General features: G+C 44.6%; 1 protein-coding gene across 1 annotated transcript; it reads right to left on the bottom strand.

Moving 5' to 3' along the window:
- Window positions 1–971: 971 nt before the first annotated feature.
- Window positions 972–12969, bottom strand: LOC139047081 (uncharacterized). Its single transcript, XM_070521032.1, has 4 exons — window positions 12799–12969; window positions 10442–10705; window positions 2266–2644; window positions 972–1076 (listed from the first exon to the last, which is right to left on the bottom strand). Exons 1-4 carry the CDS (start codon window positions 12967–12969, stop codon window positions 1066–1068), a joined length of 825 nt encoding a protein of 274 aa, XP_070377133.1. The 3' UTR covers window positions 972–1065.
- Window positions 12970–23767: the final 10798 nt, after the last annotated feature.

Below are 23767 nucleotides of genomic sequence, written 5' to 3' on the forward strand. Positions count from 1 at the left end.
TCCATCCATCCATCCATCCATCCATCCATCCATCCATCCATCCATCCATCATCCGTCCATCGGTCCGTCCGTCCATCCGTCCGTCCATCCATCCGTCCATCCATCCATCCATCCATCCATCCATCCATCCATCCATCCATCCATCCATCCATCCATCCATCCATCCATCCATCCATCCATCCATCCATCCCTCCAACATGTTTGCACGTGCCGCGCATCGGGAACGTGGTAGATGTGCTTCTGCGCTCATTAATTAGGTGTGAAGCGATTCGATGTGGTCTGGTGAACTCGAAGGAGGCTCAGGAAAAGGTCGCGTATCTAACAGGGCATGTGATGGGCGTTAGCATTCCACGCCAGTCTCTCTCCGTCGCCGGCGTCATGAATGGTTTGTGTGCCTAAATTGGGATGATGGCACTACACAGAACTTTCCCTTACATTTTTTCTCGTGGGCCGAAATGCACTTGCACACCTGTTCTCCGAAAGCGAAGCGCTCCTTGCAGTCATTTGTTCGTACAGCGACGACGACAAGACCCAACCAATAACAATTCTGAGGCGGAAGCAAAATGCGAGAACATTCGTGTATTTAGATTTACCGATAAGCTGAACAACCCGATGGTCAAAATTAACCAAGTGTCCCCCAGACTGGCATTCTTCATTACCCTATAGTAGTTTTGGTAAGGAAAGACTAAAGTTTCATTTAAGGTTTAACAAATTCAAGTACTAGTTTAGGGATGGCAAAAAGAAAATGTTTTATCGTCGCTACAGTATTACAAAACACTCGCCTATTACGTGCACAGTCGATATTTCAATTCTCTATATCATGAAATGTCATAAAGATGCCGGCGTAATTAAAACAGCCAGTTTGTTGCCTCTATAGTAAATACATGAGTGGATTATTTGCATTTCCAAAAACTACTTTGCTCTCCATTATGGAAACAGACATGATTTATTGATTGACTCGTAGACTGAATATTTTATTGACTTCTTGATTCAGCCGTACGTCGATGTCATAGGGACATGCCCTGTCTTCTATTCCAACGCTTGAAAGCTCTGCTCTGCAGACGGTTACTTCCAGCCTGCAAGAAAATATTCAGAAAATGTATGGAGGCATTGTTACCAAGACGTGTGGGGGAGCATTATTTATGTAAACTGGTTACGTGTGCTTTATTGTACAATACGGAAAGGCTGGCTATATCGCGAGAAATAATTTATTTATTTTACTCATTTACAGAAACTTATGAACCCGTTAAGTTATACATAAATGTGCATTCATTAATCAAATCGTTATTTAGTTATTTATGCACAGACGCTTGCGAGCGCTATGTTTAAAACCCCTGTCACAATGTTCCCAGCCCGTCCGACCGACTTCTTCACAATGAAGTCACGTTATACATATCTCCTGGTGATCAAAACCTTAACTTAATTGTGGAAAACCATTCATAGTAGCATGTTCGTAGTGTCATGGGGCTTGCCAGTCTAAGTATAAAGATGAAAACAACAAACTGTCATGTGACTTCCCCTCTGCTCTCACACGCACACACACAGTCTTTTTAAAGGCTACACAAATCTCATGCGCCAGGTTACTAGTTCGTATCACTTGAATCATTTCAATGAAGTAGCAAGTCCTGCCTAACTTGGTTGGTACCTTCGTCTTTTGTTGAAGTCTTTCTCTTTCACCCATGTGCAAATAGACATAAAATGCAACATTGTGCAAGCTATGTGATTAAGTGGGACTCCAAAACAGCAGCTTAATTTATATATTTGTAAAGCAGGGGAACAATAAAAAGAAAAAAGTTGTGTTTGCTTTGTCCTCCCAGGTGTGATTGATAGACAGCCGAAGCTAGTACGGACGATTTACGACGCATTAACCGTCAGGTTTGCTGGATTCGCAATAATTGAATCGTGGGTTACACTTTGTAACTTTTTTCCGTTTGTCAATGTGGACTGTGTAGACTTAACAGTTTTACAGCTTAACTTGGGCCGCCCGTGCCCTTCAATATATTGTGAGAAAAAAGGTGACATCTAGAAAAATTAATCTTAGGTTCATAAATAGCTAGCCCTTGGCAACCTGACGATTTATTGCAGCAATACCTAAGGAAATTTATAACAAATCTTCATGCTGTTCATGTTGCAGCCAAACGACCATTCTTGTAATCCATCATTTTTTTCGAACAGGTATTCATATTCACATTCCACCCAATGTAATAAACGAGCTGACCTCTCATGCCCCGCCAGGAAAATATAGGGATAAGAAAACCCTTGTACCATTTTCACATAGATCGGCTCGAGGCTGCAGAACGTCCGCTATCTTCAAGAAGCGGCGAATGTGAAGCCAGCATTCGAGGTTCAGGTCACAGAGCTGACGCCTGGTTCCAGGATCAGCAAGGCATTCCGCCGTCTTCTTGACGACGCCGGTCATTCGCATAAACTCGTCGAGGCTCAAGTGGCGAACACGAAGCAGGGCGCTGCTGATCATCTCCTTGGCGGCGGCCTTGGTGACGTCAGCGCCTTCGCTCACCATTTCGAGCAGACGAGGATGGTCGTGCATCAGCTCGATAGAACGAGCGGCTTCGACGCCATCTTCCTCGCGTAACACGAACTTAGCTGCCGCAAGGACGGCGGAGGCATTCCGTCTGGTCGCTTCCTGCAAGTCGAAAAAATGAGCCGTCGTGGGGTTTAACGACGAAAAACCCTTGATGAGGTTGCAAAGGGTCTAAAGTTTGAAGCGCTTAAAATTGCACCCGCGAGTGGTATCGGACAGTGTGCGCGAAAATGCATATGAGCTCCACTTGAACATCGGTAACGCAACGCCAGAATCACGGCCTCTTGAAGATTGCCAATAACGAATTCAGCAACGTGCGATAAGAATTCTACATTAAAGCGCCATCGACTGCAACCTTAAGATTTCGAATACAGTAATCTGTTGCGCAAGAACTACAGGCGACCTCTATTGTTGGATGCACGATGATATTCGCAAAAATATTTCAAGGAGTGAGCACGAAAAAATATAACAACCTTTGTTCGCTGTTTTTTCTTCCTTTTTTTTTACGTGGGTGTGCGAATTGCAGTCGTCACGATCCACAAGTGCGATGGTTGTTCTGAAGGCCACAGCGAGTTCAACATGTCTTGTTGTAAATGGAAAGGACTGCGATAGACAGCATCGGCCGGTTCGATAGCTTATAGGGCAGTGCAAAAAAGAATCTTACGCGCATCACACTGGAGGACCTCTCACCCAGCCCCTGAAAGGTGGGGTGCGGCTTTGAGAAATGTGCACCCTCATTCCGAACATCGTAACACTTATAGTGCAGGAAACAAAAAAAGAAGCGATTATAACTTGTCAATCTGTGGCACACCTAAATATTTTGGTTAAAGCAGTGCTGACACAAAATTTCTAAGTAGAGTTAACCTGTGAGATCGATATTTTTGGCCACACACACATCGTCTGCTAAATCTCAACAGCGAATTTCGCTTTAGTACGTGCAGGCAGACGACCGCGAAACGCAGCACCACGTGACATAGACATCAAAGCAGAATTGCAAACAACCGAGAATACGCTACGTCACGTGTTCGCGCAGCCATCGGGGCGGGCCCGGTTAGCAAGTTTTTCTCGCTTCCGATCGCCCCAGTGGTTTCCTTTTATTTTTCGACACTGACGGCAGCACAAAAACCAGCTAAAACGTGTTTCTGACAAGAAATAACTCTATAGTAAAGCGTATTCGAAAGTGCCCATGTTATAAAAGCCTGCGCGAAATAGTGTATCCTCGGCGGGGTTTTGACTCGCAAGGGGACCGCGCAGAGCCGCAGCCATCGTCTCTGCGAAGCGGCTCGCCTGACCAGTTTGTTTTCTGAGCGCTACCAACGGCATCGGGAATACTAATTGTACTTTGAATTATGAGCGACATGAATGTGCGGACGTTGATAGTGTTGACGAATATAGGTGTTCTATTACGAGTTGCGGACGGATCGCAAATACCGTCGCCCTCGGATCCGACAGCTAGCGATCGCCAGCGAGCCTGGCTTGCTCGTTCACTACCGTCGGCGTCGATAAGCGGTAGAAGTGGTCGGAGTTCGTGCTCACCTCTGGACGCTTAGAATGGACCGCCGTTGAAGAGCAACCATATTTGCTCGTTACATTTCGAGCGTGCCTGGTATAAAAAAAACCCACGGATCTTAGACAGGTCCTATGATCTTCCACAAAGACTACGTACGCCAAGCCTGATGCTGTGCCGACTTTTACCCCGCTTTGTGTTTGGCTCCGAAACACATTTCATTACAAAAGCGTTCTCAACGAATCGTTCATACTACTGCCAGCGGTGCGTACGCATATTACTGTCACTCGCCGTACCTTGGGAGTCGCTGCTTTGAAGTGTATCCAATAAAAAGTGATTGGCCACGTCTTATACGGCGGCGACTCCCGCCTGCAGGATATAGTCGCCGCTAGAGGACGAGAGTGATAACAACGATGATGGCGAGGACGTCGCAAAGCAAGTGCAGACGGAGCAGACGAACTCGCAAAACCAAAGAGAGAGAGAGAGAGAGAGAAAATGATAAACCAATGTTAGGGAGGTTAACCAGGACTGATCCCGGTTGGCTACCCTACACTGGGGAAGAGAAAGTCCATTGGAGATATCAGAAGACCAAGCTCGCATGCCAGTGAACGTGCTGGCCTGCGTACGTCACAGTTTTGGGCGATCACCTGCCCAGTTTTGTTTACATTACTTCTTTGGCCCATCTCGTTGCTCTTTGAAACCAGCACATGTATTGGTCACTAGGTTGAAGACTCCAAATAATTCTGTACCGCTCTGAAGGAAATGACGTTTCGTGCCGTGATTATCGGGTCATTAGCCACTTACTGGACCAGAAAAAAAATTATATCGAAATTTTTTGTCTCAGTATTTCTTTAACTCGTGCACGGCTGATAAAGTTTTAAATTAGCAAAATTCCCCACAGATTTCCAGAAATATTACTGGATGAAACTAAGGGGCTGTTACCATTTAGGTACCCCAGGGAATGATGGTAATTAAACGCATTTGTCTGTTTGTGTTCATCTGTGGCTTGTACCAACCCTGTGGCGACATATGCGATGCTATTTCCGAAGTTTCTCGGCGCTCATAGTTGTCCAACCCAGCAAAGCAATTAGTCTCCGCAGATGCGCCTAACCATTGGAAATTCTCGCACTCATGGCGCATTGTGCTGATGCACATGGTCAGTACGGAATCGCAAAACAGTTTGAAGCAACAAGTGGGAAGCTTATAGACCACATCCGTGCAATTGTCTGATTCGGCGGCAGCAGCAGCGGCAGGGAAACACCTAGTATAAGCCTGTGTTCTGCTTTTGCAGGTTGGTACCTTTCTGTACGGCTGCCTTCTGAGTATATACTACTGCTACCGCTGCCGCTGCCATTAGACTACTATCAGTGCTTATGTGTTAGATGTCGGCTTCTATGCCCTTCTTGTTGTATTTTTTGTAGAAACGTATTAAGTTGCATACGTAGCAATGACAACGAAAGAGATATGTTGTTTTTCCTGCGAGGCCGAGTTTGAACCTACTGAGGCAGTGATAGTATGCGCAGACTGCGAGCACCGATTTCACATGGCAGATCGCTCTGGCTTCACAGAAAAGTAGTACAAGAGCAAATCAGCGTCTGCTAGGCAAAAGTGGTCGTGCCTCACCTGTAAGGCCTCGAAGAAAGCGAAAGAAGGCCAAAAAGTTGCAGCCAGTGCCGATGAGATTACGGCCATTAGATCACTGCTGCTTAGCAGTAACCGAAAGCTTGACGAACTTATGCCAATTAAAGAAACAGTGCCTAAAATTGAAGAATCAGTTCAAATGATGTCAGAGAAATACGGCGAAGTTCTTGAACGGGTGGCCACACAAGAGCGGGAAACAAAGGAAATTCAGAATTGTTCAAGTTCAACTGGAGTTGCATGAACTGGAATGGAGAAATCGAGGGCAAAACTTAGAATTTCATGGAATTCCTGTCTCTGAGCAAGAAAATCTTCTAAACAAAGTGAACAGTGTTGCTAACATGATGGAGGTTCCCGAACTCACGGAACTAGACGTTTGTGCCATACATCGCCTTCCAGCAAGGCCTGGCAAGATCCCCGGTGTCATCGTTAGGTTCACAAGGCAAATGGTGCGAGATCAGTGGTTTGTGAACAAGCATACATTGAAGGGAAGTAACTCCAGTGTCTTCGTACTAGAAAACTTGACCAGTCACAACAGGCACTTACTTGGTATGGTGAAAGAATGGGCCAAAGAAAAAGGGTACCGTTACGCGTGGCACCGAAATGGCAAGGTATTTCTGAGGCGGGCGGATGGCGACCGATCACTTGTAATACGAAATGCACATGACCTTCCCGCTTAGTTTGTACTTTCATGATTGCACATTGTTTTGTTAAATGTCCAGTATGACACAACATAGATAATTCTTCCGCAAGAATTAGATACAGCTGGTATAGCCGAACATAAGAATTCCTTGAAATGCCTTCACTTGAATGCGCGTTCGCTCTGCACTAAACTAACACATATCGTGGATTTCATCTCCAGTTTTTCCTTTTTGTTCGACGCCGTCATGGTCACCGAGACGTAGTTCAAAGATGACCGCGACGAACTTAGCTTTTCTCCTTATCACCGTTATTTTTAAATCGTCCAAGTCGTCGAGGGGGCGGTGTTATGTTGTTTTTGAAAGATGCAGTGAATTGCGAAATGCTTCCATCGTTCTGTATTGTATGTGACGACTTCGAAATACTCACGGCACGTGCTGGCAAATACCTGGTCTCTGTTTGTTATAGGCCCCCAAATGGCAGCCTTCCTAGTTTTTTTTTGTTTCTATGAGCAGTTTCTGCGTTTTGTTTCCGACAATAAATTGTTCTTGATATCTGGCGGTGATTTTAACATAGATATGTCTGTAAATTCTACATACCAGAAAGAAATGATCACTATAGTAACGTCAAATGGTTTTGAAAATCTGATTGCTTCACCAATCTGAATTACAGACAGCAGTGAAACTCTACTCGACTTATTCATTAGAAATATGCAAAACGAAAGCATCCCCGCCGGTGTGCTATCATACGACATAAGCGACCACTTTCCAATATTTATCATGACACCTAAACACAGTTTTCGAGACAAGAGGGATGTGAGATGCTTCACTTGGCCAATTACAGCAGCCAACCTTGAGGCTTTTAGAACTCAGATGTTAACCTGTGACCTGGAAATTATCGGTCAAATCGCGAACGCTGAAGAAGCATATACAAAGTTCATAGATATAATTTCCGGTGTATATAAGTACCACTTTCCCGAAAAAATAATTACCTTAGGCAAAAAAATTCGTAAACCTTGGATAACGCCTGAACTGCTTGCAAAAATACATCGAAAAACGAATTGTATCATACATTTATTCAAAATAAGGACCCAGATACACTGAAACAATTGAAAACTTATCGAAATAAACTGAATAAAGAAATAAAACTAAGTAGAATGCGACACATTCCGTCTGAATTGGAGTGCTCTGCAGCAAAGCCTGACTTCTTATGGAAAAGGTTAAATACTGTCCTTAATTGAAATAAATCGCATTCTGGTATAGAAAACTGAACAAAAATGGCAATGAGATATCTGGCATCCCTCTCGCCACTATGTTTAATGATCACTTTGTTAGCAACAATCAAAACAGTTCATCTAGGACATTGTTTAAGTTGAAGCCTGTTGCTAGCCCCTTCTCATTATTTCTTGAGCCTGTCTCTAAACATGAAGTTTTCTCTCCTTTCATGTCACTGCGAACTAGTTCCTCGTGTGATTTTGAAGGCATGCAAATTAGACCAATAAAACACGTGTTAGATATTGTCACACCGTACCTTACATAAATTATTAATTTATGTTTGTCCAGTGCAACTTTTCCGAAAAGAATGCAAATCGCTATGAGTGTTTTATTTAAAAAGGGAGACAAGAAATGATATCCAAAATTATAGGCCTATATCCATATTGCCGATCATTTCTATGGGCCTTGAAAAAATCTTACATCACCAATTTAATAATTTTTTCGAAAAGAACAATATAATATCCCCTGCCCAATTCGGCTTCAGAAAGCATAAGTCCACCGAATATGCACTGTTGGAACAAGAGAAATTCATCTTATCCCAGTTCAAAGAAAGAAGACTTGTGCTTGGCGTCTATGTGAATTTTAGCAAAGCATTTGATAATATTCACCATTTAATATTGATTGAAAAACATCATAGCTATGGCATTCGGGGTCATTCCTTCGCGCTAATTAAATCTTACCTAGCAAGCAGACAGCAATTTGTTCAGATAGATATGCATTGCTCAAGTATGAAGCCTATTTCAAAAGGAGTTCCGCAGGGAAGTGTTTTGGGGCCCCTTCTTTTTAACACCTATATCAATGATGTAACAAATATTTACCTAAACGCGAAATATGTCCTGTATGCTGATGACGCCAGTATATTTGTTTCAGGAACACACGTTAGAGATATAGAGTTTGAAACGAACCTCATGCTCCCTAAGCTGAGGGTCTGGTCAATAATGAACCAATTAGAAATATATAGAAACAAAACCAAAGCTGTGCTCTTTAGGCCCAAAAATAAGCAAGTGAAGTCAAACATTAACAATATGTACTGGCAAAAAACAATAGAAATGGTTACTTGTATGTGAACTCTCGGCGTAACGTTTTCGAGTAACATGCTTTGGGACAAACACATTGACGCAGTCACAATCCAGTTAAATATGGTCATTGGAATGACGTGGAAATGTAAATCACTATTGCCGTTTAAAGTTAAACTTCTCATTTATAACTGGCTTTTTTATTCGTGCCTCTATTATTGCTTATTGGTATGGGGTACAACTACTTTTGTTAATTTGCATAAACTACTTGTCTTGCAAAAGAAGTTTGTCCAGCTGCTCTTTAATGTCCCCTAAATCTCCCATAGTATAAACTAATTTCAGGAAGCCAACATAATTTCTGTGTTAAAGTTATACCAGTACAATTTAACAACTGCATTTAGGCGGGAAGTAAAACTGAACTGCTCCTTTATACGAGAACTTTGTAACCTTGAACTTAATGACAAATTTTATGTTACCCGTCATAAAGAGGTATGACGGGTGTTCACACCCAGAAAAAATTATTTAAGGGAAAAGCTGTCACACACAGTGCCAATGCTTCTAAATAAATATAATAATGTAGGCGTTGATATCACCAAAATAACGGCCCAACAACTGAGAGACTTGTATGTGCAGGATTTTTAAATTGCTGGTTAAGTGTACATCCTCTCGGCTAGTATGTATATAAAGTGTGTATATATGCTTCTGTGTATGTGTGTATATATACGTAGGTACGCATACGAGTGTGTATGCATATAGCGGTATATGAATGCATGTGTGTGTATATATATGCGTGTATGTAATTTTCAGCGGCGTTTTCTTGTTTCATTTGTATTCACCACGAGAACCACACAAGCTACCCTAAGTATTTTTGATTTAGTTACCAGTGGCTCAGTATCGATATGGGTGTGCATGTGTATATGCGGGTATGTGGGTTCATGAGAATATATATATATATATATATATATTGACACGTGTATTTATATTTATCGGGCGACCAGGTTTCACCGCCTAACAAATCTTATCGCACAGCGCGGGACGCGCTTGCATGTATCCGAAGTTTCTGGAAAGTTATCGATGCGTCTATCCGCTGTCTGTTGTCGCCGAACCTTGTATTATCTGATTTCATCGCGTGACGCGAATGGTGTAGAACTTTGTGGAAGGCACGCGGGTCCGAACGATTAGACTGGAACATTCGACTACTGCTGTATAAAAGCCGACGCGCTTGACCCGGAGATCAGATTTTCGACGATCGCCGACTGTGTTCGCCGCTTTCGTTGTGCTATAAGTGTAGCCTGTTTTGTGGGCACAGGTTCGCCCAATAAAAGCTAGTTTTGTATTCCACCGTACTGCTTCTTTCTTCGCCGTCACTACCACGTGACAATATATATATATATATATATATATATATATATATATATATATATATATATATATATATATATATATATATATATATATATATATATATATATATTATGCATATGTGTTTGCATGTATGCTGTCGCCCAATATTCTGTAGGGGGGGTGGGCCTTGTCAAGCGGCCTCTACAGGAGCAGCTTTTACTTGCAGCCTCCTCCATCAAGTAGATGGAAATAAAGCTATTCTATTCTATTACCACGCGGCTGGAGCCACCACATTCGCAGCACCCCTAGATACGCGTAATGCACTTCTATTGCACTAGTGCACTCGCAGCACCAGAGTTCTCTATAGCAATTGGCGCCAAAAAACACTACACGGCGCTTACTACGCGTGAACTGTCCACACTAGCTAATGACGTAACTTAGGATCAGAAATGATCCAACAAAAGATAGCGTTGAGTCATACCAAGATGTCGGCCAGTGCGATGTTCTCGATGGATTCTCCCGTCCAGGCATTGGCCCTGTGGACCAAACAGCACTTCAATGCTCCATGCGCTTCCCCATACCTGGCAGTGAAGACACAGGCGGGAGTCATGGCGAATTCTGTGAGGTTTAGGCTCTTGCTGGCACCATACGCGAGCCGCTTGAAGTCGTCCTTGGTCAGCAGAACTCCCTTGACGTTGACTCTTGCTAGTTTGAGATTGGAGGCCAGCGCTCTCACCAGTTCAGACTGCACATCACGATTCACATTTCTCCGAAAGGCAAAAACGTAACCGAAGTTTATGTCTACGTCAGTGAGCCTGGACGGAGCTCTTATACATGCCGACAAGGCGGAGAACATACTGCGATTGAAATTATTGCAGTCAAGCCGGAGCGATGTTATGTGAGCGCAGCCACCCAGCGCTTCTAGAGCTGAGATGACTGTCTGAAAACCGAACTTGTCATTGCACGTCAAATGCCTCGTTCTGACGGTTGCGCTGCTGATTTGCTGGCCTTGCTGCAGACATTCTGCGTTGCGCATGTAAGACCCGTGGATGACCACTCGGTCGTTCAGTCCTCGATCCTGGATGGTGGAGCACACCCTGTCCGGACGGTCGATTCCGGGCAAGGAGAGAACGACCACCGACTTCAGAGCGTCCGTTTCCGCTACTGCGCCGAAGAAGGCCTGTCACTCAGCTTCGCCGAAGCCCCGCAAGTCGATGCAAAGCTTGCTGAGCGGCAAGTTCGGTCTCCGCAGGGCTGCGAGCCAGGGCTGCATGCATTGCGCGGCGTTGGGATCTGGACTGTAGACACCACAGTAGCAGAATGAGCCACAGCAGTCGCAGAACGTTGAAGGTAACCTCAGGCTGCGCAGTGTGGCGCTCCGAAGGACCACTTCGGCGAAGAGACTGACCGCACCAACGCTGGCAAATACATAGAAAGCGCGTATTAGCTGAAGAACAATTAAACTCAAGAGAGAAAACAAAACGAGAAAAATCAAGTAAAAAGGTGCACTACTTTGAAAACTCGCATCACACACTCAAATTGGCGTTCCTTAACGCGAAGAAGAATCGCAGCCAACGTCATCCGCAAAGGACGTTCAAGGCATCCACCATGCTTTAGGTCTGCGAACACGTATGTTACAGCAAGTGGCGATTGACAGTGACCACTGGATCTACAAGCTTTTCATACACGACATACTGGTCATACAAGCCTCACAGTGAATCATGGCGCGTTATTAACCGTGTACTGCTCAATGACTGTTTGAGAAGAAAAGCTATATCAACTGCTGCATTTTCGTTCTTCTCTATGAAGAGTACACGTGTTAAAAAAAGGTGATTCAACGTGTAATTGAAGTGGATGAAAGACAATGTTTTCATGGTTGCGTTGCGACTGAGGATTCGGGGTCGAGGTAGCGTGATTTATTGTCAATACCACGCTGGAGTGACGGTATTCGATCGACGTCAACTAGAAATGGAATCACCTGCCAAACGTTTGTCAACAGTTATTATCATTATCATCATCATCGCCATCGCATTTCCAGGGGCAGTTAGATTTACGCTGTATTTCTTCCTGGATGGACCTGCAAAAGAGCTAGCTGGCCAAGCAAGACATTGTCCGTAAAAAAAATTATATTTCACTAAAATCTCCAAAACTAAAAACTTCCTCCAGCGCAACACTGATTCTCCTGTATATATAGGCCATGCGTCAAGTGTGAAACGGTAAAATGAATATTTCAGGTATCAAATTTACTGTACAGCGCAAAGGTATTATACGATACATCGGATGTTACAAGGTTAAGAATTAGCGACTATCTGTCGCTTCGCTGTGCTCCGCCGTGGTGGGTCATTGCCCCGTGTTTCTTCCCAGAACCGAAGGTGACTGCCCGTCTGGGATGCCATCACTTCCACTCAAACCTGATTTTACTTTGGTATATACACAGTCAACTCTCCGTTCTCAGCCTGTCAAAGCGTGTATTCCTTGCCTCCGCTGACAAAGAAAGACCCGAGAGGAGTGTTGCGAAATGTCTGAATGCTATAGCACCGATCCATAATAGAATGCCAGCTATACTTACAATTCTCGATTCATCACAGCGATGTCCGCATTCAGTTCCTCCAAAGAAGTCATCTTGCAGAACGCATCGATCAGTTCTCTCAATACCAAGTCCCAGTCGGAATAGCCACTCGATTTTAGCGTCAATTTTCGCAGCGCTGAGTCGTCTTTCACAAGGTAGCTGGCGAAGAGTGCGTTGGAAGCTTCGTCGCGGTATCTGAACACGCTTTGTCCGACGCGCAGGTCAGTGATAGTTTTGTTTCTTATGAGAGCATGTATGAGCGAACTCGCCTGACTAGGGGACATCAAAAGATCGGCCACGTCGAGAGTCGTCAGGTGATGCCTGTCTAGATCCAGTGATGTCCCAAACAAACTCGTCTTAATTCCCGATTCCTTCTCGAAATCCAGAACCTTGAAAGCCAGACTCTCGAGATGCGAGCAAGAATTGACCACCTCGCACATGAAAGCTGCGTCGTCCGCTCCATTGAATCTGCCGCAGACCGCAACGCTTCTCAAAGAACAGTTACGTTTCAGTACTGAAAGCAACGAACGGTGTGGCTTCGAGCTCGCGTTGAATTCAATCCCTGTGATGCAGCGATGCTCGGCCAGTAGGCGTTCAACAAGTTGCAGAGGCTTCGATCTGCGCAACTCTTCGTATGGGCTGTACAGGAGATGCCCGCAGGTGCTTGCATCGACGACGGCAATAAGGGCATCGCCCCTGGTCTTTCCTCGCCTTTCTTCCCGAAGCTCAAGGCAGGCATCTAGAAGGATTTGGTTTAAGACACGACGGTGTTCCAGTAAGCGACAGCTAGCCCCACCCGTCTTGGTGCATGGGATGTTCTGGACGTGCCATTCCGTGCGCCTTTGGGTGGTGACAGCTCTGGCGATGATGTCACCTTTTAGGTGCAATGCTTTAGGCATGATTCACCAGCCCGCTGACTAGCGGAGTACAGTGCTGCCACGTGACTTTATATCCTTCAGTCGTCTGGCGCAAGACCTGCACATAGAAAAAAACAGGGTACGACAGTGTCAGGGAATAAACAAGTGCTTCTGAGTAAAAAATTGCGAACGGACTTAGTTCAAGGCCTTTCCCTTTATTCGAGAGGCATGTGGCATGCGAAAAAAGGCTATAATGACGTCAGTTCTCTCTCATATATATGAAAGACGAAAAGCGCTAGCAAGGCAGTCGACTAAGAATATATTTTTCACAGTTTTGCCGAGTGAGACCAAGCAGCTGCGTGTTATATAGCGAAGAATTCACAAAGTGTGCATTACTATTCCTACCGTGGTGCTGGCACTGTGTCCTAAAACGAAAGGAAGCTGAGCAAGTTGATCATGTAATCTGGGTAATAAGTGGCTGGTACTAAGCACGCGTTTGTCTCGTGATATTTAGGACTCGTTAATCGTGCACTGACAAGGAGGTTGAGTGAGGATGTACTCAATGTTCGTGCTGTCGTCAGGGTCGCTTCCTCCCGTAGTTTACGCAATCGCCTTTTCCCACGACGAAACTACTGTCACCGTCTGTCGTTTAGAAACTGTCAATGTACGAGACATTCCGGTTATCGCATGAAGTTGGCTGATTCGACCGACATCTTCTGCTACGCGACAAAGTCCCGAGGTAGACTGCTTCTTTAGTTTGCTACTTCTGCACACTGAAAGGACGTGACTCAAACCAGTGTTATTACCGCTGCCCATGCTTATTTCCTCACAAAAAAGTATAATCAGATGCTGGTGCATTCTGGTCGCCTTTGTTGCCCGAACATGACGTCGTCGAAAAGGGCGGGGCGTCAAGGTCATCTTCATATCATAGAGTAAAAAATTCGATGAGATGGGACACTCGGTGAAAACTGGGAACAGGAAACACGTCACGTCTAGTGTTAATCCAGTACGCTAGTTGACGCGAGCATCGGAAATAAAGAACATGAAATGAACTTACGGACAACGTTTTATTTTTTTATCCTTTCCCGCTTAAACTAAAAAAAAGCTTTTCGTATAATTGAACTTATGCTTGACAAACTATTCTTGCGCTACCTAGTAAAGAGCTAGCGGCACGTTAGACGTGCGAATTGAGGCGTCATGCGTCAGGCGTGCCACCGAATCGAGCGAGGACGACTGCGCATGTGCAGTTCGCCTCTTTACCCATCTCTATTAGATGTACACTGTAAAATAATTTACACCCTAAAAAGTGAAAAAGGTGTAAATGTGTCTATATCTCACACCATAGTGTGTTCGTTATATAGATAACACCCTAAAGGCGTGAGTTATAGACACATTTACACCCTTTCTCACATTTAAGGGTGTAAATTATTGTACAGTGTAGCCTGTTTGTTGGGCTCCCGGCGCTTTTTTTTTTTGCGTTTCTTCTGCATTTCGACACGGCAACACTGGGCTATTGGACTACGTGAAGATGAGAAATCTTGTTTCACAATCTGCGACGCACTTCAAGCAAATTTAGGCTTACGGCACAAAACCGATACTATAGTTACGCAGTTAGCGAAAAACAGTTCGGCCGTCCTGGAGCAGTTAACTTGAGGTAATGACTCGTACTGAGGGATGTTTGCGACTCTTTCTATGGGCGCCAACATTGATAAAACTTATCTCAGTAGTTTTTGGGTAAGCTTGCCATGCCCGGCTTTGTGACGCAATTAGTGAAAAGCAGTTCGACCATGGTGACGGCTTCGCGTTTACTGAATCTTATTGGGACAAGTTCACGACGAATTCTCTGAGCCACAAAAATATTGTAATGAATTTCACTATTTTTTAGGCTACTTCCAAGGTACGCGCGCCGCGCTTTGCGTTGTGCCACAGTTAGCGAAAGTATTATTATTATATTATTATTATTATTATTATTATTATTATTATTATTATTTGTTTCGAACACATATACACAGGTATCAGGAAAGGGAAAGCGAGGAGCAGGCTGGCAACTGCCACCGGAAGGGGCACTACGCCTGCATACACTTCTGAAGGGAGGTGACAGCAACACAGAAATGGAAGATAGGAAGGAGGGGAGGAAAAAAATGGCTGTGGCTTAGGTAAGGTTAAGCCCAGGATGCGAAGCATACTAGCCTTTATTTTTGTTGTTGAACCACTGTTTAGCCTGGTGAACTGCTGTTGCTTGGCTATATTTGGTTCGGCTAGACGAAGAAACAACTCATGCATTACTGCTTCGCCTTCAAGAGTGGAACGCGAAAGCGTTCCCGTCGACCCGCCAAGGGGTGTAAGACAATGGGCTACAGGGCAGCGACTACGCGCCCCGCATTGGACGCGTTGAGCGTCGAGCAAAGCAGCGTTCGGCGCGGCAACGAAATGTGCGCCTGAGCAAGAGACGCACGCCTGAGAAACAGCTCGTTTCTAAGGCAACACCGCATTCACTAGAGGCGCTTTTGTACCACTTTGAAGCATCGTACTCGTGGCTCAGTTCCTCAAGGTAGCGATGCTGCAAATAGATCTAGCTAAGGCTTTTGACATGGTACCACATAGTGTTCTCTTTTTATTAATTAATTATGTAGGACTTGGTTCCGTCATATGTAAAGGCATCAAAATGGCATATCAAAGTTCATGTACCAATTTAATTGTTAATGGTGAACTCTCACAACGCATACAAGTACTCTCTTCTGTTCGACAGGGTTGTCCGTTAAGTCCTTTACTTTTTGCTTTATTTTTGGAGCCGCTCTGTAGAAAAATAGTTAATAGTACAGAAATCAGGGGTTTTAAGATACAGTCCTGTGAAGTACGTGTTCTTGCTTATGCGGATGACGTTGCCCTATTTGCTGTAGATAGGGAGAGTGTTAGCGCATTATTAAGAATTACTGAAAGGTTTTGCGAGAAAAGCGGTAGTGAAATCAATAAGCAAAAGTGCATTGGTCTCTGGCATGGCCACTGGAGTGCCACGCCCGGTGTTTTTGAAAATATCCGGTGGCTCACGACACCTAGCTCTTACCTGGGGGTGCCTTTGGATGGGTATCGTGAAAGCGAGTCACTCTGGCTCGAAAAAACGGATGAAATGCGTGCGATGGCCGATGCATGGGGTGGCCGCGAATTGTCGATTTTTGCACGTGCCACTATTTGTAATGTTTTTCTCGCTGCGAAAATTATGTATATTCTGCAGGCACTGTATTGTACACGTAAGCACATTCAAAAATTTCACCGAATCTTTGCCACGTTTATCTGGTGTTCTACGTGGGAGCGAACATCAAGGACAAATTTGTTTCGTCGAGTAAAGAAAGGTGGTCTGTCGGTGTGCCACTTGTTTCTTCAGCAAGTTGTATCACGTTTCATATTGATAAGGGACGAAAGAGACCCGTTCTTGTGCAGTTTTTTTCAAACTATGTTAGCAGTTTCTATGCCTGATTTTTTTGTTTCTTCAGCCATTGGTCCTCATTACACAATTTCAAGGTTCTTGCGTGAAGTTGTAACGTCCTATCGTTTCCTTAGGGCGCGATTCTCTCTTGAGTACCTCTCTAATGTAAAAAGAAAGCGTCTTATGAAGGATCTCACTGAAAGTGTGTTCCCTGTTCCAATGTATCGGCTAATGTTTCAAGAAGGGCCTGGGCAAGACGTACTTAAAAGGGTTAAAAATATGTGGATACCGGCAAACGTTAAAACATTCTTCTTCAAGCTTCACACGGGAACCTTGCCTGTTAAAACGTGGTTGGAGGAAAGAGGAATTTATGTGCCATGGGGAAGCAGATGCTTTCTGTGCAACAAAGCTGAAACGATCGAACATGTTTTCATTGATTGTAATAATGCCATATTCTTTTGGGATATATTACAGAGAACGTTAAAGATAGACCTACCCCTCAATCCACATGGCATTCGTTTTTTACCACCTGAACACGATTTTGATCAGATGGATGTCATCTTTTTACTGGGAATGCACGCAGTTTGGCGTAGTCTGTTGGCATATAGACATTGTGATGTTAAAGGCCGATCTGTGTATGAATATTTTGTGGAAATGGTTGTGAAGGTACGTGACGTGTACAAGACGAAGGACTGTGATGAAGCTGTGGTGTCAATGCTTGACACTTTGACACATATAAAACGAGTGTGATCTAGGATCACAATCTCTTTTGAAGCTTGTAGCCAAGCTGGAAATAAAGAAAAAAAAAGTACTCGTGGCTCAGTGGTAGCGTCTCCGTCCCACACTCCGGAGACCCTGGTTCGATTCCCACCCAGCCCGTCTTGCAAGAGTTGAGCCAAAGCCACTTCTCCTCTTTCGTGACGTCACGGTGTCACGTGGTTTCATGGCGACACCGCCGCGCCTGAGGAGCTGGGTTGAGCTCTCGTAATATGCTTCGCATAAAAGAAAGAGGAAAGGAGAGCAACAGGACAAATCTAAAGACTGAAGTAGAACTCTGCAGCCGGAATTAAAGTGACGCCGCGTCGAACAGCCTCCACAATTATCAACCACATCCATGGCTAGTTCGCTATGCGGCTAATTGTGTTCTGCACGATGAGACGCCAAGTAAAGCTGCACGTAATCACCGTTTCACGTAATCACCTGCCCGTAATCACTGGTTCACAATATACACTACGAGGTGTTAAACCTTCCACCTCCCATCTTCGAGGGAAGAAGCGTTAGGGTACAGCGAAAAGCAGCTCGGCCCTGGTGAGGCAGTTATACCCCTGTCATACGGGAAGATTTAATGGCATTCGATGCATCGACTGCCATTCCGTCTTTTGCTGTGCTACGCAGCAAAATGCAATGGCATTCGCAAATTGTAACAATGACGACCTGGAACAAATTTTGTGAAATTCCAAGAAATGTCATGCCGATTAAACGCGTTTAAGAACTTTTGCGAGCACTTTTAAAACGGACGAAAACGTTTTGACGGTATGACGTTTTGACGCCATATATATACTCGTTCTCTTCCTTTAAACTTATTCTTGGCGGCCATTGAATAGTTTTGGTTTGTGTTTTTTTGTATTGTTCGTATTGGGCCTGTATTGTTTACTATTTTCATTTTCTCTGCCTTTCACACCCACTCCTGCAATAGCCCGCTCGGGCTGCAGTATGTACAAATAAATAAAATAAATAAATAAATTCTCAACTAAAAGCATTTCGATCAAAACAAATGCAATATGGCCGACCGCCGGAACAATCACACTCCTCATGCAAACAGTAATAGCGTTTGAGCACAGCCCGTGGTGAAAATATCGCGGCAAAAATAATTATTCCTTTTTATAAGCATAAAAAATTTCTTCTGACTTTGGTGATGCACGCATAATTTTTTGGCGTTCCGTGTCGCTGTTGCCTATCTGGGGTCCACAGCATACATTCGGTTCGAAATGGAAGGCTAATGAGTCCCCCTAAGTTATTCGTCGATTAGTGGGATTATATGCGGATGTCATTCGATGCGAATGACATTAAATCTTCCCGTGTGACAGGGGTATAAGTTTGGCGTGTACTGAACATTACTGGGACAAGTTTGTGACCTTTTCTTTCGCGCCTGCAACATCATATACCTTCTTTCGTATACACGCTTGTCAAAAACGCGACGAGCGATTGATACATCGATACATAGGACGTGCAAAACATAAAGCCGAGGACCTCAATAACCAGGAACTTGAAGATTTTGTCTTCAAGTGGAGTGTATTAAACGGAACCACCCCACCGATGCTGCACGCTCATACTTGCGGTGTTGTAGAGCGCGTCAGTCACCGTATCTGCAAGCTGTCGCAAATTCTCAAGCCTTTAAAACGTTAAAAAATGGTGTACATATATTCTGTTATCGAATAATAATAGGAAAATTTGAAAAATTGACTAGCTTCCACGTTGTTCTTATTTAACGATGCAGGCATGGATACTTCGTGAGCAGGAGGCAACCTTGCGCATCGCTGTGACGGAAATCGCGCTGCCGCAAACGCGTGTGAAAGCTGTCACCGAACATCGTTCTGCGACGTGCGCGGTAGAAGGATTTTCTTTTTTCGCCCCAATCGCGCCAAGGGAAACAGCCTTATGAAATTGCACGTGGCACAGATTCGATAAAACGATTCCGCGCCAAAGCCACGCCCCGCACAACAAATCTGTCTCCTGGTATCTTCGACGAATTAGTTCTTACTCATCAGTTCTAGGCTGAGGAGCCATGTTGCCGCACTAACCTTCATTTCAATTCCTTCATCCCCACAACAAGCGGCGACTGGAACCGCCTTCCCGTTTCCATTGTTTCAATCGTCAAAGCCTACGAATTCAAAAACGCCTTTCTTCACATTTTGTTGTAAACCTGCTATGCCGCTAAAGAGCATACTCTTCTTTTTTTTTTTGATACCACCCACTCCTCTCTGTACTGCCTCGGCCCGAAGGAAAAAAAACGGCCGTGGCTTAGCTTGGTTAAGCCTGGTGATTGCGAAGCAATAGTGTGTTATTCTCGGATCAGCTGGTAGTATGGATGGTGGTAGTCTTGGGTTATGCTAGTGTTACGGCTTACAGTGAATCATCTAAGAGGAAGTCATCCGTCGAATCCGTATATGCCGACAAACATTTCCCTCACCAGCGTGCGCATTACAAAATCTTCCAGTATCGATTGGCCGACGTTGCGGTAACACTCCATTTTTTCCGCGTCGTAAGATATGCCCACTCTGTCTGTAGCGCCCCTGGTGAGAGGAGCGGGAGTTAGGCCGCCGTTGGAGGCTACCGCCTCGCCTCGCGAGGGCGTGAGATGGGGCCCCGTTTTTACACAGCTTAGGGTGCCTCGATGCACGCGCCCCCCTCCGGAGGGGGGCGCGCGCATCGAGGCACCCTAACACAGCTGGTGTGACGTCACACCAACCGTAGCACCCCTGGTGAGAGGAGCGGGAGTTAGGCCGCCGTTGGTGGCTACCGCCTCGCCTCGCGACGGCGTGAGATGGGGCCCCACACGGAGGAAGGAAACTAAGGAGAGGCCCTACCGCCTCCGCGCGCTAGGAGAAAAGTGTTGCAGAAATGACGTAGTAGGTTCTCATTTTTTGCTGCTTTTTTATTTTTATTTATTTTCTGTATGGCCACGCCTTTTGGGCCACAATGGCGGCGTTGTTATGGCTTTCAGTGCTCGCACGTGTTGCTCTGGTAGGTTTCGTGCCGTGGCAAAGGCGCTGTGTGGGCGGGTTTGCGTTAGTCACCGTGTCTTGTTGCGCTGTGTTACCTGCACCGTGCTCTGCCGGATGTTGCTGTGGCCATGTGGGACAGGAGGAACTAAAGCTCGTGAAATGAACGCGCATATGTAACGCTGTACGCAATGTACCGCGCCACGGCACTGACAACGGACAAAGGAATATCCGCGGGAAATTTTGCCTCCACTTCAGCGGAATCATGCTAACGTGTCATCGCATACCGAAACCGATGCGTTTCAGAATCTGTACAGTGAACGCCTTGCAGGTCAGTGATTTCTGCTTTTGACAGCGCATGTTGCACTTGCGGCACGAACGGTGTCACCGGGAAACCTGATAATGAAGAATCACGCGCATATGTATTAAATGATAACTTATACTGTGCAAATAAAATATTTTGCTGTTATACTATAACTATAGAATTATTATCGCTATGTGAATGCGTGTATCAATAATTCTAGTTTTTCCTCCGATAAAACACCAACCACATAAGGAAATTTACTTACACGTGAATAGATATGGGCGGTCCACTTTTCGGCGTGCGCGACTTGCATCCTGGCACACAACAACTAGTCATTGGATGAGCGGATACCTAGGCAAGCGTCCGCACAACGCGTGCGCGGAACGAAAACTGAAAGAACGGTGCCTTTCGCGCATCATTCGCTGGGAAAGAAACGCAGAAAAAGCAGTCACGGCCAGTCGACTCTTCATCCAGGACGGCTGCTTTGACTTATTAAGGAATGAATCCTCCCTACCACAAGCTTATCTCATCTGTGAGCGCGAGAAGCACAGGGAAGTGAAGGTTAGCGGATGCGCTGCAAGAATATGCAAGGCTCCACAGAACGTACACCTGCGAACACGTCGAACGGCTAGCTATTCCACGCTTCCACGTAGCCCGCGTCCACGCGCGTATTGTTCGGCGCCGTGTGCCGGCCAGTCGACTCTTCATCCGGGAAGATGGGAAAGAAGCGGCTGCTTTGACTTATTTAGGAAATAATCCTCCCTACCGCAGGCGTACCTTATCTGCGCGCGCGCGAAGCGCAGGGAAGGTCAGCGGATGCGCCGCAAGAGTGAGGAAGGCTCCACAGAGCGTACCTGCGAACACAGCAATCGGCTGTTCCATGGTCGCAGGTAGGCCGGTTCCACGCGCGTACTGTTCTGCATTGTGCGCCGGCTATCGCAAAACTTTTGGTTCCGTGACGCTTCACTTACCGTGCGAAGAAGGCACCTCAAGCCGCAGTTAATGAACCTAAACGCGGAGTCAGAAATGGCATTCTGCCTCCTCGCCGGCGCGCTGTCGAAGTGATGCGCGGCCACCCGAAGTTTGTTCAATAAAGCACGACGATTCCTCAAGCGAGAATGTGTTTGTGCTCATAAACTCAATTCAATTCACTTTTCAACACCACAATGTTGAGGACCGTGAACAAAAAGCCTTTTATGGCTTGACAAGGTCCGCAGCCCCTTTTAACAAGCAGTGACAGAGCATAGGCTTAGGTATTACATATTAAGGTAGAATCACCTAAGTCCCAATAACACGAGTGTCAGCCATAATGCATATGTATAATATATACATACATATATGTGTAAAATGAATTCAAGTGAAACAGAATGTATATGCAGTACATATAGCCCTCACGTAAAACTGAAACCAAAAGAATTAACGCTAATTACCAATGCAGATTATACATATATAAAATCAACAAATATGTCACACAAAACACACTGCAATGCACAATTTGGCAAATACACTGTTACAAAAACAATTTATTCCATTTTTGCGGAAACAAAGAAAAAAAAGCATAATATTGAAACTTATACAGTGTTGATTTTATTTAGACAAGATGGTAATGTAAAGCGCAACATTTGGTATGTGTAATTAGTCCTTGCCCGTGGCATCTCCCAGAGTTCGCAACTGCGCGTATTTAGCTTCACATCTCTACGTTTGAAGTTCGATATAGTATTTAACATGTTATTTCTTTTAATACCTGTCTTGTATCGGTGACTTAGTGTTTGCTCATAAATATCAGGGATAGGAAGTAAATTCAGTTTTTTGAAAAATGGGCGCGTATGTGTGTCGTGGGGAACGTCCAGAATACTACGGACAGCCTTTTTTGTATTCTGTGTAATGTGGTGATATTAGAAAGTTTCGTAGTACCCCAAACAAGATGGCAATAATGAATTTGGCTGAGAAGCAAGGATTTGTATAGGAGAAGTTTGATGCTTTTAGGGAGAAAATATCTTAACCTGCATAAAATTCCACTCACACGGGATATTTTCGCAGCGACTAAATCCACATGCAAATTCCACGACATATGTTGTTCGAATACAACCCCAAGACATTTAATAGTAGGCACAATCGGAATAATATAATTAATAAGTTGCAATGTTAGGTCTGTAGCGACATTACGATTTCTCGGTCTAAACAGAACAGCTGTTGTTTTCTTAGTATATATACTAAGTGAATTTGCGGTAGACCACGAGGACTGTTTTGTTAGTGCTTCATTTGCGATACCGATAGCCTCTGTCGAATTCGGTGCGGTAACCAGAATAGTTGTGTCGTCCGCGTACATAATAAATTTCACATTATTATCTATAGAAACTAAGTCATTGATATAAATACAAAAAAGCAGGGCCCCAGAATACTTCCTTGTGGCACTCCCACGTGAACTGGCTTTAAATTCGACGCATATCGTTCTATGATCATTTGTTGCATGGGGTGTTCTAGATACGACTGTATTAATTCATGAAATACGCCACGAAATCCATAATGTTCAAGTTTGTTGAGTAGTGTGGAATGATTTATACAATCAAATGCCTTCGAATAATCAATAAAGATGCCCAGAGTACATAATTGCTGTTCAAACGACTGCAATATAATTTTCTTTTGAGCAAGTAAGGCAGTTTCTGTCGACTGCCCTTTCACAAAGCCATACTGCGTACTTGTTATAAGGTCGTGTTTGATCAGAAACGATGTCATGCGGGCCTGTACTAGTTTTTCTACACCTTTAGAAAAAATGGGCAACACAGACATAGGACGGTACTTTGTCAGCTCGTTTTTATCACCACCTTTGTACAAAACTACTACCTTCGCAACCTGAAGTCTTTTCGGGAACGAGCCCCTGGAAAATATCAAGTTGATTATGTGTACTAATGCAGGTAGAATCAGGTCCAG

The sequence above is a fragment of the Dermacentor albipictus genome, chromosome 6 (genome assembly GCF_038994185.2).
Source record: "Dermacentor albipictus isolate Rhodes 1998 colony chromosome 6, USDA_Dalb.pri_finalv2, whole genome shotgun sequence".
NCBI lineage: Eukaryota > Metazoa > Arthropoda > Arachnida > Ixodida > Ixodidae > Dermacentor > Dermacentor albipictus.